Here is a 13748-nt window from a genome sequence, read left to right as displayed (position 1 = left end):
TCAATCAAACGCGTGAGGGAGCAGGGTGGGTTGGGGGGGGCGGGGTTGGACTCAATGGTGCCGTTTTTGTGGGTGCAGTAGAGTTTGATTAGAACAAGTCTAATAAAAACAAAAACAAAAAACACTGTACCTAAAATCATATTTGGTAACTAAATTGTTCTTCTTGGTGTCTGGCTTCACTGGCAGGAATCTTCATATTTCATATATTTCAAATTCCAAAATCTTCATATTTCGGAATAATCAGAATAAAGGTTCGAGGAATGTCACCTAAATTTGAAGCATTTTTTAAAAAATAAAATAAAGAAAATCTTCATGTTCGATTATGTAAGCACGCAATTGGCCAGTTTTTCGTTTGTTGTTGTTGTTGTTTGTTTTTTTTTACTTCGAGGCCCAATTGAAATACCACACACTTTCTCGCCCATCACTGCAATGACTTCTAATCCACGACCTAAAACTCCCTTTAAAGGGTGATTTGTGTGTCTCTCCGCGGGCCGCAGCACTTAGCCAATCCTATTACGCTCCAAAAACTCTTTTAATTTGCTCGGGCCCGGTCAAATGCGGCCAATTAAGATCCCGCTGATTGTTGGCGCTCCTCTCCGAATGATCGATCTCTTTGCATTTCCAATATCTGCAGACACCTAATTCTGTCGCGTCTATTAAGTGGTCGCAGAAAAAAATATGAGTGGCGTTAACGGAGCCCGGGGACCACTTAACTGTCACGGTCAATCTAACGGTCCCATCAGGAAATAGGAGGGGGCGCACTCTGGTGTTTTGACAGCTACCACTTGAGAACAAAATTAGTGTTATTATTGAGGCGGTAGGACTGGCGGACCTGAACCAATTGTGAATGGAGAAGATCCTCAATACGCTTGAAGCTGAACGAAACCAAACCAAAGAAGATGACCGGGAGAAAAGCAAAAACAACAACAACAACAAAAATTTGCTTGAATCAGTTTTATTCTATTGCCGTGAGTTTAAAGTGACATATTGGTTATTGGCTATTTAAATGGATCCGAAATACGCGTATAGATCACTCCGCACGCCTTCGATGCTTTGACAGTATTTATTTGCAAATTAAACGATAAGGACAACCCAGTCATAACACAAAAAAACAAAAACAAACAAACAAAAAAAATAGCGAACCAAAAATAAAGTTTTATAATAAAATAATAATAATAGTAAAACAATGAAGAAAAAAAATCAGTCACACATTATTCCGTATTCCCACACAAATGCTAAACTGGTGTAACAGTGCAAAGCGAAAAACGGTTTTAAAGAAGGCCCGTGGGCATTATTTAATCACACTGTCTCTTTTACGGTCATGGGAGAAAACAGAGAAAGAAAGAGTGTTGGGTGGCCTTAAAAATGCTCATTTCTTTTTTTTTCTTTTTTGATTGTCCTCTCTCCATCCTCTTTCTGATCTTTCTCTCCCCTCCCCTCTTCAGATCGTGCCGGCTGTGGTAATCCGTTCCCTCGGCGCCTTGTTACCTTTTGCCTGAAACCTTCCTGGCATTATCATTAATTCAACACTCAAAATTCACCCGGTCTTACATATACATCACTTAATAATTTTACTAGCATCTGCACATTTCGGCCCGGGCCGTCGAGAGGGCCCCGGTGTGGAGAGCTAGCTATAATGAGACGGCCGCAGTCTTTTAACAAATCCCCTTGTTAAAAAAGAGAGATGGAAAGCATCATTCTCGCGTAACTAACAATACGTGTAGGCTGATTTTTGGACGCATAAAATAATGATCAAGACCTTAACGTCATCAATCACGGAGATTTAAACGTTTCTCTGGACCACCCCGCTTATCTCTCCCCGTCTCTCTCTCTCATAGCAGTCACAATAATCTTGTAGAAATCAAATCTGAATTTCTGTCTACGCAGTCTTATTTCAGCCCAATGTCCCCGGATCTTCGATGGGATTATTATATTTCAATAACAGCAGGTCTTTTGCGCGTCTTATAGCTGGAGAGCTTTCTCTTCTCCCCAAGTATAAACTGGCTTTCACTGTTTATATACTGGCTACCCCACCCCTCATGCTGTTTCAGTCCTGATCATATAATACGTTAGGGTTAAAAAGCTTGTGGTTAAAGGCTTATGTGGAGCAAGAGTTATTTTTTATCTGGTCAGAGGCACTTCTTCCCTCTGGTCCAGTGTCACAGATGAGGATTTGCTGAGCACTGAAGGCGTGAAAGTGACAAACGCGTCAGTCCTGCTTGTTGGGGAGCAAGCGAAGTCCGAGCCGGAAGGCCTGGTTGAGATGGCGTTGGACTGACTGGAGTGACACGCCAAGCAGGAGCACGGAGTTCCTCCGGGACCTAGGCCGTGAGTGGGACCTGAGTACAAGGAAGGGTGTCTGAAGGCGCACAGGAGCTCGGGCCTCTGGTAGGGATGAGACAGCATCCGGAAACTATCGAGAGAGCGCAGGGGGGTTGAGAAAGGGGCGGCTGCAGGAGCTGAGCCAGCCCCGACGCCCAGGTGAGAGTAGTAGGGCAGCGGCAGGTGCGATGGAAAGGGGTAGGGCAGGTTCCCCGTGGCAGCCGCATGGCTCATCATGTAGGTGTAGAAGGCCGGATCGGCGGGGTGAGGCCAAGTCATGGCCAGACGCTGCCGTTTGTCTTTCATCCTGCGGTTCTGAAACCACACCTGTGAAGGAGACACAGCGGATCAAATATTAACCACAATCCCCCCCGTGACCTGAAACAACACAAGCACATGCGTAGATAATGTTTGGCTTTTTTACTCATGACAATATTTGGATTTGGGTTGGAGAAACTTGTTACTGTAATTTATTTATTTATTTATTGTGGACTGCGTGACATTTGACTAGCATCCAATCAAAAAATACCAACCCAAGTAAATAAATAAATATGACCCGTGGCTACATAACGCGGTGCCTGCTTCTTAATCTTTCTTTTTTTTTTGCTTTGTTTCCTGTATGGACTAATTTGATTTTACTCTATGAGATTATTTTCCATGAGATTATTTCTATCCATACACAAATAAACCACTGGCAGTCATTTACGTAAGCCTGACCATTTTGCACTCGACGTGGATTTGATATACATCAACACAAGCTCACAGAGTACGTATTGATGGTCAAGAGGCCTAATTCAGTCCCACTTCCCTGAGATGAAATCTTACTTTGATGGTGGTTTCGGGTAGATTTAAAGCGGCCGCAAGTTCGCATCTCCGCGGCCTGGACACATAGTTTTCCCGGTAAAACTCCTTCTCCAGGCGTGCTATCTGCTCTCGCGTGAATGCTGTTCGGTACCGGCGAATCTGATCTGCTGCGTAAGACAGAGAGCCCTGACCCGGGACATTCTTACTCGGCTCAGTACCGCACTCGTTCGGGTGGCTTGGAGAATCCCCATTTCGGCCTGAACCAAAAACAGAGAATAAGCATATTTTAATTACAATCAGGTGTAAAACGCACACATTTACAATTTAAACAGGACCCAAAACAAATCGAAACGCTTTATTTATTTCATTCGCTGCCATTTGAAGACTAGCAGGCTAACTCCATTATTTGTTTGACTTTTAGAAAAATAAGAGACATCCTGACTGCTCGCTTAGCTTCTCATTTAGTGTAGTTTTTAAATTAAGATGCAATTTCCACTACTATTATTTTTTTCTAAAGGTATTTTCCACGATATATTGATTTGATATGAACAATAATTTCCCTTGGTTGAAAATAATCAATACTTAAACTGTATTGTTTTCATTCGTTTGTTACTTTACCATTCGTTTAGTCTACTACTCCAAATGTTTCATGTATGAATGTTTATTCATAAAGATTTCACACAGAATGATATTCACAATAAACTGAGCAGTGGGTGCTTGCACCTTCACAGCTGCCAAAACCAATTGACATAATTTTTTCTTGAATCTCCAATTTTTTCCTGGTGAAGTAGCCCATAAGCACATTTGCAGTACGAGTAACTCGTTGTCAAAGTCAGTGAGGGAAATGTCAGGTTACACTGTGGGTGTCACCTCAGCGTTTGCAGCCACACCGATCAGCTGACAGAATAGCTGTATAGCACCGACTGCAGCTGCAGTGTTTGAACCTGAAGCAGACCCTGGATCTGTTTCATTGAGCATAAATATTCGATTTTCTGTTCCACCCTACAGTGCCAATATGTTTATTGCAATAGCATACAATCCAACATGCACCCACACAGCTTACCTTTAGCTGTTGGGTAGTCCATGCTTTCAGGCGTGCAGCTGACATCAATTTCCTCATAGAAGTCCGACTCTGTGTCTGAGCTGCTGCCGTCTTTGTGATGTTGGTCAGCCTGGTGCCTCTCTCCGGAGGTAGACGTGCCAACCAGCCTTGCGTCGGCGCTCATATTTCTCCGTGCGCTATCCTCCGCCGCTAGATCGCTCCTGTCGCGGGAATAGGGTGCAGCTCCTGGACTCAGACAACCTCTGTGGCCCGGCTTGCCTGGTGGTTCTCGCACGGGGCTCCCGATGGCTTCCGACAAATTAGAGCCGCTCTTGCCAAGCTGACCTCCCTCTGCCAGCATCACCATCTCCTCTCTGCTTTCCATCACAAGCACGACTTAAAAGAAAAAAACAAAACAAGCAAACCTCGTCTTCGAGGCGAACCGTCAAAACCAAGGAGATGAATCTCAGGTTGGAGGGGTGTGCGCGTGTGTGCGTGCAGCGGGGATGGCGGTGGGTGGGAGATTGCGTCCTAAAAGAGAAGGAGAGGCTTCTGGAAAAAAAAAGAGGGGATGCAATCCGGTCTGAACCTGAGAGAAGACCGCTTCAGAGTGCCGAGTGGGAGCTCTGGGAGGGATCACCATTTACCCTCTCTCTCTCTCTCCCTCTCTCTCTTTCTTCAGAGCTGTCATTCTTAATGACCCAGTCTTCACGATGGTCCCCCCTGATGACGACACTCATTGACTGAATCTGTGGGTAAACAGAAGGAGCAACGGCAACGGCGAGATGGGGGTGGGGGATGTCAGAGGGCACAACAAGAGGCAGCAGAAACAAGAAACAGCATATTTAGGATTTACATGGTGATGTATCTGTGGTGTTGGAATATTGAAATATGCATTAAGTCATTATTATTATTATTATTATTATTATTATTATTATTATTATTATTATTATTATTATTATTATTATTATTATTATTATTAGTAGTAGTAGTAGTAGTAAAATAATGTTTGCTTAAGACTTAGCTTTTTATTGTATTTTATTGTATTACAGTATATTTAAATTACTAATGAGCCATTTTAACGCCAGTTAATATGCTCAAATATTTTGGTTTTTTTTTCTACTTATTAAATAAAGTTCAGCTTTGCTTTTGCTCAAATATAACTAATTAACACAGAGTCATTTCGTAAAACTCATATCAGTCATTTAAGTTACATTATGTATTTACATTTTATTCACCCCTCCCTCCCCCGTCACTTTCCCCTCTCTCTTGTGATTGTTATCATCATCTTAAGTGGAGTCAAGTAAAGTCTCCAAAGGTCAGGTCTTGCGGTCAGGGTTTAGATAAAGGCCGATTAGAGATGAAAAAAGGAAACGTTGAACCGAAACCATTCTCTTTATTCTTTATGCCCAAACAAGTTATGAAATGTGGTACCGTGATTTGCATTGCTAATTTGTATGATCATGTGTGCAAAGCATTTGCTGTTCCAAATGAAAGAAATCCAAACAAAAGCATGACACTGTCATGGGGTTCTTTGGATTCTTATATCGGCAGTGGTCGTTTTTCCAGTTCTCCAGACGTGCAGTGTTTCAGCAAAAAGTCAATGAATGGTGATAATGGGAGCGCAAACCTGCTGCACACAGGGCTTGTAGCTGCTGTTTAGAAGTGGTCACATTTGAACTCTGCCTCTGAGGCGTAAAGACATCTTCACTGCACCAACGTGGCCAAAACATTTATTTAACACAGTTGCAGCAAATAAAGTTTTATTAAAAACTGGTGTGACTGTTTCTAAACTCCCAGCTATCAAAAATATCAGGCATTCGTGCTATAACTTAAAAACAATTACAGCTTGGGGACAACATTCAAACATCAACGTACCTTCAAGTGCAACATTTTAAAGAGCTGAGGTTGATGACTTCCTTAATCACATTGCTCTTTGAGCACACTGAGCTACTTTATCCAGGTGGTTATAACAGAGGTGCCTCCACACGTGCGATTTTCGAACTGCGAGGCTGAGTGTGGCTGCATGTATGTGGATGCATATCGTGTGTCACAGATAGGCGGTGTCATGTGGTCTCACAGAGAGGAGAGGGACATACTGTGGGTTTCCAGCACCCTCCGCTGTCCTTGTGCGCCCTCGCCTGTCCGAAAGTGAGAAAAGGCCCCGAGCAGCAGCCACCCCTCCCCCCGCGACGGATGAGAAGTGAGGGAAATTCCTTTGGCTTTCGCGTCCGACTCTTTCATCTCGTTGGAAAAAAAACCCTCACCTCTCTTCTTTCTTTTTGTTGCTCTATCTATCTATCTATCTATCTATCTATCTATCTATCTATCTATCTATCTATCTATCTATCTATCTATCTATCTATCTATCTATCTATCTATCTATCTATCTATCTATCTATCTATCTATCTATCTATCTATCTATCTATCTATCTATCTATCTATCTATCTATCTATCTATCTATCTATCTAAGATAAGATAAGATAAGATAAGATAACCTTTATTAGTCCCACACGTGGGAAATTTGTTTTGTCACAGCAGGAAGTGGACAGTGCAAAAGTTATGACGCAAAAATTAGAATACAATAAGAATAAATACAGTACACAGCTGTACAGAATAGAATAAAATAATATACTATATACAGTAGAATAAAATAGAATAAAAATATACAATAAGATAAAAATAGAATACGAATGCTATATACAACTGAGTAAAAATACAACGATGCCAGAAAAGATTATTGCACTTAGTGTTATTGCACATGTGTGGATGTGTGTGTTTGTTCAGTTAAAGTCTTTGTTGTGGAGTCTGACAGCAGTGGGGAGGAAAGACCTGCGAAATCTCTCCGTCCCACACCGTGGGTGCCGCAGTCTCCCACTGAAGGAGCTGCTCAGTGCTGTCACAGTCTGCTGCATGGGGTGGGAGACGTTGTCCAACAGGGATGACAGCTTAGCCGCCATTCTCCTGTCACTCACCACCTCCACTGGGTCCAGAGGGCATCCTAGAACAGAGCTGGAGGGCATCCTAGAACAGAGCTATCTATCTATCTATCTATCTATCTATCTATCTATCTATCTATCTATCTATCTATCTATCTATCTATCTATCTATCTATCTATCTATCTATCTATCTATCTATCTATCTATCTATCTATCTATCTATCTATCTATCTATCTATCTATCTATCTATCTATCTATCTATCAAAATGACATAATTACGTCCAAGAAATGAAAGAACTTGTTACTTTTGTTTTGAAAAATCATAAACACTGGTCATCGCGCAGTGTTTGTTGGTCAAGCGCCAAGATCCTCGCTCGTTACGTAATGGGTCGCAGATAAAATCTTGTGATCACCCTGAGATAACGCTTCGAAAATGCTTTTGCGCAATGGGTGACCTTGTGCATTTACAGTACATATTGTGTGTGGCTTAGATAGTAAAGGAGAGCGGATTGGTTTGGAGAGCTTGCTGGGTGTGGAACGCGGTTTACTTATTTACATAAAGCAATTTCCATAGCATGGAACGCAGTTATTATTATTTTTTATTCAATGCACATTTGATCCACATTCTTGTGGCACAAGTGCAGAAAACTGGACTGCAGTGTAGGCGCATCTCCAGTGTCTACTTCTTCAGGGGAAGATCAAAGAGTGGGGAGCGCCCCCCATGGCAGACACTGCAGAATGCGCCCCTTAGTTTTACTAGCCAGCCCAACTTGAACTTGACCATGGAGCCTGCGCAGTCTGCGTGTAATCCAATCCTTGGCCCCGGCGGTGCAGATCTGTCACAATGTTTGCTTTTAGCACAAAATGTGCTTCAGTGCGCGATGAAATTGCGCACGAATTAGTTTGGTGGTTGTTGAGCCAGCCGCTGGCTGAGGCGCACTGCGTTTCACACACAAGGAACCTGGAAGAAAATAACAATTTAGACTCTCCTCACTAAGGTGGCCCCTCCCGTCTCCGTTGCTTCAACTTGGCCTTGAAACGGGATGACGCAGCTACCAGAGAGTTAACTCGTTGACCTTGGAGCGAAACGAGTCCTGATGACTATACAGCTGGAAATCTCTGCTGTAAGAACTTCTTTTATCGCACTTCCCTGCTCCATCCCGCACACCCTACGCTATTACACGAAGGGCTTAGGGTATGGCTTACCATTAGTTCAGCAGCAGCAGGGCAACCCACCAGGTGCAAAGCCCCGATATTTCACAAGAGTGCATGCAATTCTTTAGTCTGGTATGTGGGTCCCTGGCATCTTTGAGAAAGGTGATATTTACAAGTCTGCCTGGTTGCAAATGTTTTTTCTTTTTTTTTTTTTCTTTTTTTTTGCCAGAGTGCCGCTGTCATCAGTCCCCACTGCATGCTCATGTGCCTCTGTTTTCTCGCTGCTCTCCACTAATTTTAGCCTCTAATAATGAGCTATTGAGTTATACTGCCGGCAAGATCATCCTATTCACATTTCTGCCCTCAGTTTTCAGGGTTTTTTTTTTAAATTTTTTTTAAATTTTTCCCACAACCGCCGTTCAAATAATGATGTGTGGATACAAACGGGCATCCCGTTGATTTGCATGTAATTGAAGGCGTGAGACACATAGGTCCCGCAGTGAATAAGCCCAATGTTTTAGGAGTTTTGTAGTTTTACAAATCTCAGTATAAGTTAAGTTGCTGCCTTTACCACACCTGGTTGACTAGAAAAATACCTGCACGGAGACAGCGGGCCTTACGTCAACTCAACTACGTCTGCAATGTTTTTTTGAGTTGTTTGTCTTTAAATTGTTCATCCCGTGGAGTTTTGTTTTGTTTTGTTTTTTAATTAAACTATCCAAGTCTTCATTTTTTCATTAAATTCCAGGTCGTGAACGCCAAACTGTGCAGGCCTTTCCCCTGCAAATGCCTTAAAACCAATGCTACTTTGATAATAATGGTTTTTAAACTATTTTGCAAGTTTCAAAACTCAATAGAAAATTATTAGGAAGATAGGAAAACAGTCCATGCAGAGGTATTTGATTTCTGAAGTAACTAAATGCAACCATTCTATTTCAATCTCCACATTCCGACAACATTTTAAAACGGGCGAGCCATTTCAGTCTCTATCTTTATAACCAGACAAACAAACAAGGAAAAATCACCTTGAGGTTAAGAAAAAGAAAACCCAATCAGTCGTTTTGTCGCGTTTTATTGACAGAGCTGCAGTTTTAATGACATTTACAATTTCGTCTTTGCTTTAGGAGTGCAGAAAGAGCAAAACCTCTGTAACGCAGCTTAACAGGTGCACATATTTAACCTCACTCCATTGCTCAAAATGTATATTTACAGTTAAAAAAATGGTTACGCTACAATTTAGAATGCAGTGTTGCATATTTGGGAGGAATTTTAGCGCTCACAATGCTATTATTGAAAAAGAAAACAAATGCACTGAAAAACCTACTTCGCTAAAAAATATTTTATTTAAATTTTGCAAAAATAATAATATAAAAATCCCCAAAACACAACAACAATAATAATAATGTGTGGATCAAATTAAAAATGTAACGATGATGCTAGATAAGGAGAAAATGACTTATTGTCGGCCTGATGGCATTTAAAAGCAAATAATACTCGCTGCAATCGGACGGTGGCTTCGGATCAGAAATACAACAGATGTGGAACCGACTGAACATGCAGTGAGAGGCAGCGCAGATCTGTATATTTACGGAGGTTCTCGCATGCCAATAAAGTGATTTCACATGCAGCTTACAGGCTATAGTTTAGCAGGCTGTTAACGCAACGTTTGAGCCCACGGCGAGAGAAAGTGAAGCACAGCGAAAAGTTGCAGCAAATGTGTCAGTCAAGAGGGAACATTATTGGGAACACCGTGGGAGTAAGGATTTCCTAGAGAACTGTAGACCTTTAGTTTAGACTGCATGTGTGTCGTCCCCCCCCCCCCCCCCAAAAAAAAGAAAAAAGAATGAAGTGGGCCAGCTTTCCTTGTTACTTTTATGCAGTCCGTCATAATCACAGTGCAGGCAGTCGTCCAGAAAATATGGAAAAGACAAGTGTGTGACCGCCTTGTGGTTCCCTGCTTTAACCACAAAAACATACTGGCTCTTATGTTTTGACAGCTTTTTTTGACAAAAGCACGTGCGATCAACACCAACATTTGACTACACGTTCTTAGCACCCTGTTTTATGTCCCAATTTATGTTATTAAGGATATAAATTTATAGCTGGGCATAACTTTATATAGACTGCTTTACCAAGGCTTCATGGGCTCAGGCCGCGGATCAAATGCGCTCTTTCTTTCTCTGACTGCATAACTTCAGTGCCAGTATCAGAGCCTTGATAATGACCTCAGAGAAAAGCCTCCAGGCTCTGCTGCCAAATCCCAAAGCGCAGTCTTAGAAACTTTGCAGGATGCTTGAAATAGATCAAGGGGTGCACGTCAAATTTATGCCATTTAAATTCACTTTGATTTAGTGGAACTTACAGATATAAGATTAATCACCGTTTAGTCTTTCATTTTTTATCCCGCTTACGTTTGTGTGTAAATCAGAGAATACAATGCAAATCCGACAAGAATTCAATAGTGAATTGTCTAAGCGTTTAAAAGGTGTTTCTAACGAAGGTTCCTGCCACACGATTTAAGCACAAGCCAGTGGTGAATTGTGCGTCTCCTCGGCGGGCACTGGCCCCCTCCTGTTGTGTGTTCATTGTACTTTGGGATGTCTCGTGTCTGGACTGACCACATGGACGCGCAGACAGCCCCCATGGCTGGTCTTCTTACCAGAGGAGAGTAACATGAACAATTAAAGGACAGAACGGAGATTAAAAACACGATTCCTGATTTTTTTTCAAGAGTCTCTCTGAGACAAGAAACTTAAAAAAAATGGATAGAATACTTTTATTAAATGCAGCTTGATTTAACATGAACAAAGTCCATATGCCACAGTGTGGTTTAACGCAACCGTGTTTTTTGTTGTTGTTTTGATTTTGTTTGTTTTTTGTTTTTTTAAAAAAAAAGCTTTTCCCGTATCGACGAGAACGCCACGAGGCAGTGTAATCAACAGGCCGGGCCTTGTAGCGAGACTCATAAATATTGTTGCATATTGCTGATGAATGATTTCATTACTTGAGCTTTCTTGTACGATGACTTCAGAACCAACCCCGACCAGCTCGTGTTGAATCCTCTTTACTTCAGCCTTACAATTATTCAAATCCACCGAATGCAATAACTTTTCCATTTGACTACTAAATAAATGTTGCATGTGACGCGGTTTATGGGTCTAAACGGAGATGTATTTGAAAAGGTAGAGCCTTTGCAATCCAAATCCATGGAAGGAACAGATTTCCCTTTGATCTAAAAAAAAAATAGACAGCAGCCTAGTTCTGAATGTCATAATCTTTCACTTTAATAATAAGCGTTACAAACCCACGTTTAATGGCTCATTTGAAAAAACAAAACAAAGAAAAAACTTGGTAACGATAATCTGCTATTTATTTTACATTTTTAGTTACACTCAAAACATTAAGATTAAATCTCTTTGGGTGTTCTCTCTTTTGGATAAATGTGGAACTCATTAAAAAGAAGAGAAAAAAATATCCATCCCAAATACTCTCTCTCCATCTGCATCATATGCCTCTTAAATCAAGCACCTCCCCCCAAAAAGATAAAACATCAAGCACACTTTTTATTTATTTCTATTTTTTTTTAACACAAACTGCTGTCTTAAGCTTCCTTTTGTTTAACAACCTCAGTCCATCCCTTTTTTGTCGCCCGGTGCCAGCAAGTCTACGGTTCACAATATAAAACCAAACTGCCTAAATCCGTGTTTACTGTTTATTAATATCTAGTTTCACTTGATATATTATCGAAGTTAACGATGTGTTGGAATTTACTGTACAGTTGTTCATATTTTAGATAACAAATGTGACGGAACAATTTTTAAAAATTACTGTTCTCATATAAAGTATTTGGCTTGAAGCTAAACAGCTCCATCCATGAGTAGCAGCTTCTCTTTGGGTGTTTAGTTCCCCAGTCTCATAGCAGAAACAGTACACACGGGGACATGTAGGTGACAATTTATGGTGGATTTGGAAAATCTGGTAACAACCACGAGGGAAAATCCACCAGGTCCTACTGCAGTGAATAGACGGAGAGCCACTGGTCATAAACACTAACCAGCAGACCAGACACACACACACACACACACACACACACACACACACACACACACACACACACACACACACACACACACACACACACACACACACACACACACACGTTTTCTTTTTCACACATGTCTACCAAAAGAAGAAGAAAAAAAGAGAGAAAGAAACACCCCGAAAAGAATAATAAAACAAATCCCCAGCCCTATCCTTTTTACATTTCCAACGCTGGGATTCAAAGGTATAGGCCTACGTGCCACCCAGAAGAAGAAGTAGAAGAAGGAGCGGGTTCGAACTAGTTCGCAAGAGTAAACAGGGGAGATAACAAAATGACAGTAAAAGTTAATGTCCTCCAATAGCGTTCATTGGGACAGGAATTCTCACCCCCCTTCCGCTCTTTTCAAGAGCTCAGACGGTCTCTTCAAAGCCTGAATAGGCCGAGGGACTGGATGGCTAGACAGCAACATTCAACTTGACCTTGGCCTCCAACCGCGTTTACGTCCTATGCAAAAACACGCACGCACACCATGTCGAGAGCTTTTCTGATTTCTGATTTTGCATACTGTAAACATGTCTGAAGTCAAGTGTATAAAATAATCCCCCACAACACGAGATTATCTCTCATGCCCTCTTTTCTCTTTTTTAAAACTGCTATCGAAATACACAAGTGAACCCTGTCTCCTTTTCAGAACTACACGCATGCGCCTCATTATACGTGTTTATATATATTATATATGTGTTATTTCAATACCTCCAAGTTACTAGGATCAAACTTTTTTTTTCATCTTACACGTCCTATCGGATAAAGCGCAAACAGAGGCGTATCAGCGGGAGACAGAAGTACCCTGTTTAATTCCGTGTATAGCGGTGCAATGCACAGACTTTATTTTTACACTAAGAAGGTTCTGTTGTAAAGAGTGTTATAATATTAGAATTTGTACAGCGAGGCAAACAAAGGCAGGTCAGTATGCATGCGTAAAGGCTAAAAGCGTTGCATATGAGTCATATGTAACTGCCTGGGTCACAACGGTTTTCTTTCTTTTTTTAAAAAAAATTGTTGCATACCTTTAAATAATCGACTCTTGTTTGCATATTATATGTGAAAATAAGCATTTCTCCTCTCAAAATGACGAAATTCTATCATTTGGATGCATGAAACCTAAATGAGCGTAAGCACAGATTCATGTAAATTGTACCTTACGTTCTGTTTTGAAATTAATGCACATCATCCATGCTGGTTAAATCAAATATGACAAAAGTCAAACCCCTCGATAGGTGCAGTCACCTTCCCTTCGCCGCATTTTTCTCCATTTAATTATCTGCTGATGTTTACCGTCCTCTTTGCATAGCCCGGTCACGTGACCACATCTGGACCAATAACAGCGCCACATCTGCGCTCTTGTGCGCGTCAGAGTGGCTTTACTCTCCGGGAAGCAGT

The 13748-nt window shown here is 41.4% G+C and overlaps 1 protein-coding gene across 1 annotated transcript; it reads right to left on the bottom strand.

The window, feature by feature from the left end:
- Positions 1 to 879: 879 nt before the first annotated feature.
- Positions 880 to 6146, bottom strand: evx1 (even-skipped homeobox 1). Its single transcript, XM_085262172.1, has 4 exons — positions 6047 to 6146; positions 4190 to 4917; positions 3148 to 3383; positions 880 to 2649 (listed from the first exon to the last, which is right to left on the bottom strand). Exons 2-4 carry the CDS (start codon positions 4551 to 4553, stop codon positions 2122 to 2124), a joined length of 1128 nt encoding a protein of 375 aa, XP_085118298.1. The 5' UTR covers positions 4554 to 4917; positions 6047 to 6146; the 3' UTR covers positions 880 to 2121.
- Positions 6147 to 13748: the final 7602 nt, after the last annotated feature.

The sequence above is a fragment of the Mchenga conophoros genome, linkage group LG22 (genome assembly GCF_057382185.1).
Source record: "Mchenga conophoros isolate Kocher_MC1m ecotype Shallow Benthic linkage group LG22, M_conophoros_male_GT1.1, whole genome shotgun sequence".
NCBI classification, from domain to species: domain Eukaryota; kingdom Metazoa; phylum Chordata; class Actinopteri; order Cichliformes; family Cichlidae; genus Mchenga; species Mchenga conophoros.
This window is presented reverse-complemented; position numbering and strand designations above follow the sequence as displayed.

Excerpts from the sequence above, each read along its gene's own strand:
- evx1 (XM_085262172.1), bottom strand. The coding sequence starts at position 4,553 with ATGGAAAGCAGAGAGGAGATGGTGATGCTGGCAGAGGGAGGTCAGCTT. Across the intron at positions 3,384-4,189 it reads GGACTACCCAACAGCTAAAG|GCCGAAATGGGGATTCTCCA; the intron begins GTAAGCTGTGTG and ends TTTTTGGTTCAG. Across the intron at positions 2,650-3,147 it reads TACCCGAAACCACCATCAAA|GTGTGGTTTCAGAACCGCAG; the intron begins GTAAGATTTCAT and ends TCTCCTTCACAG.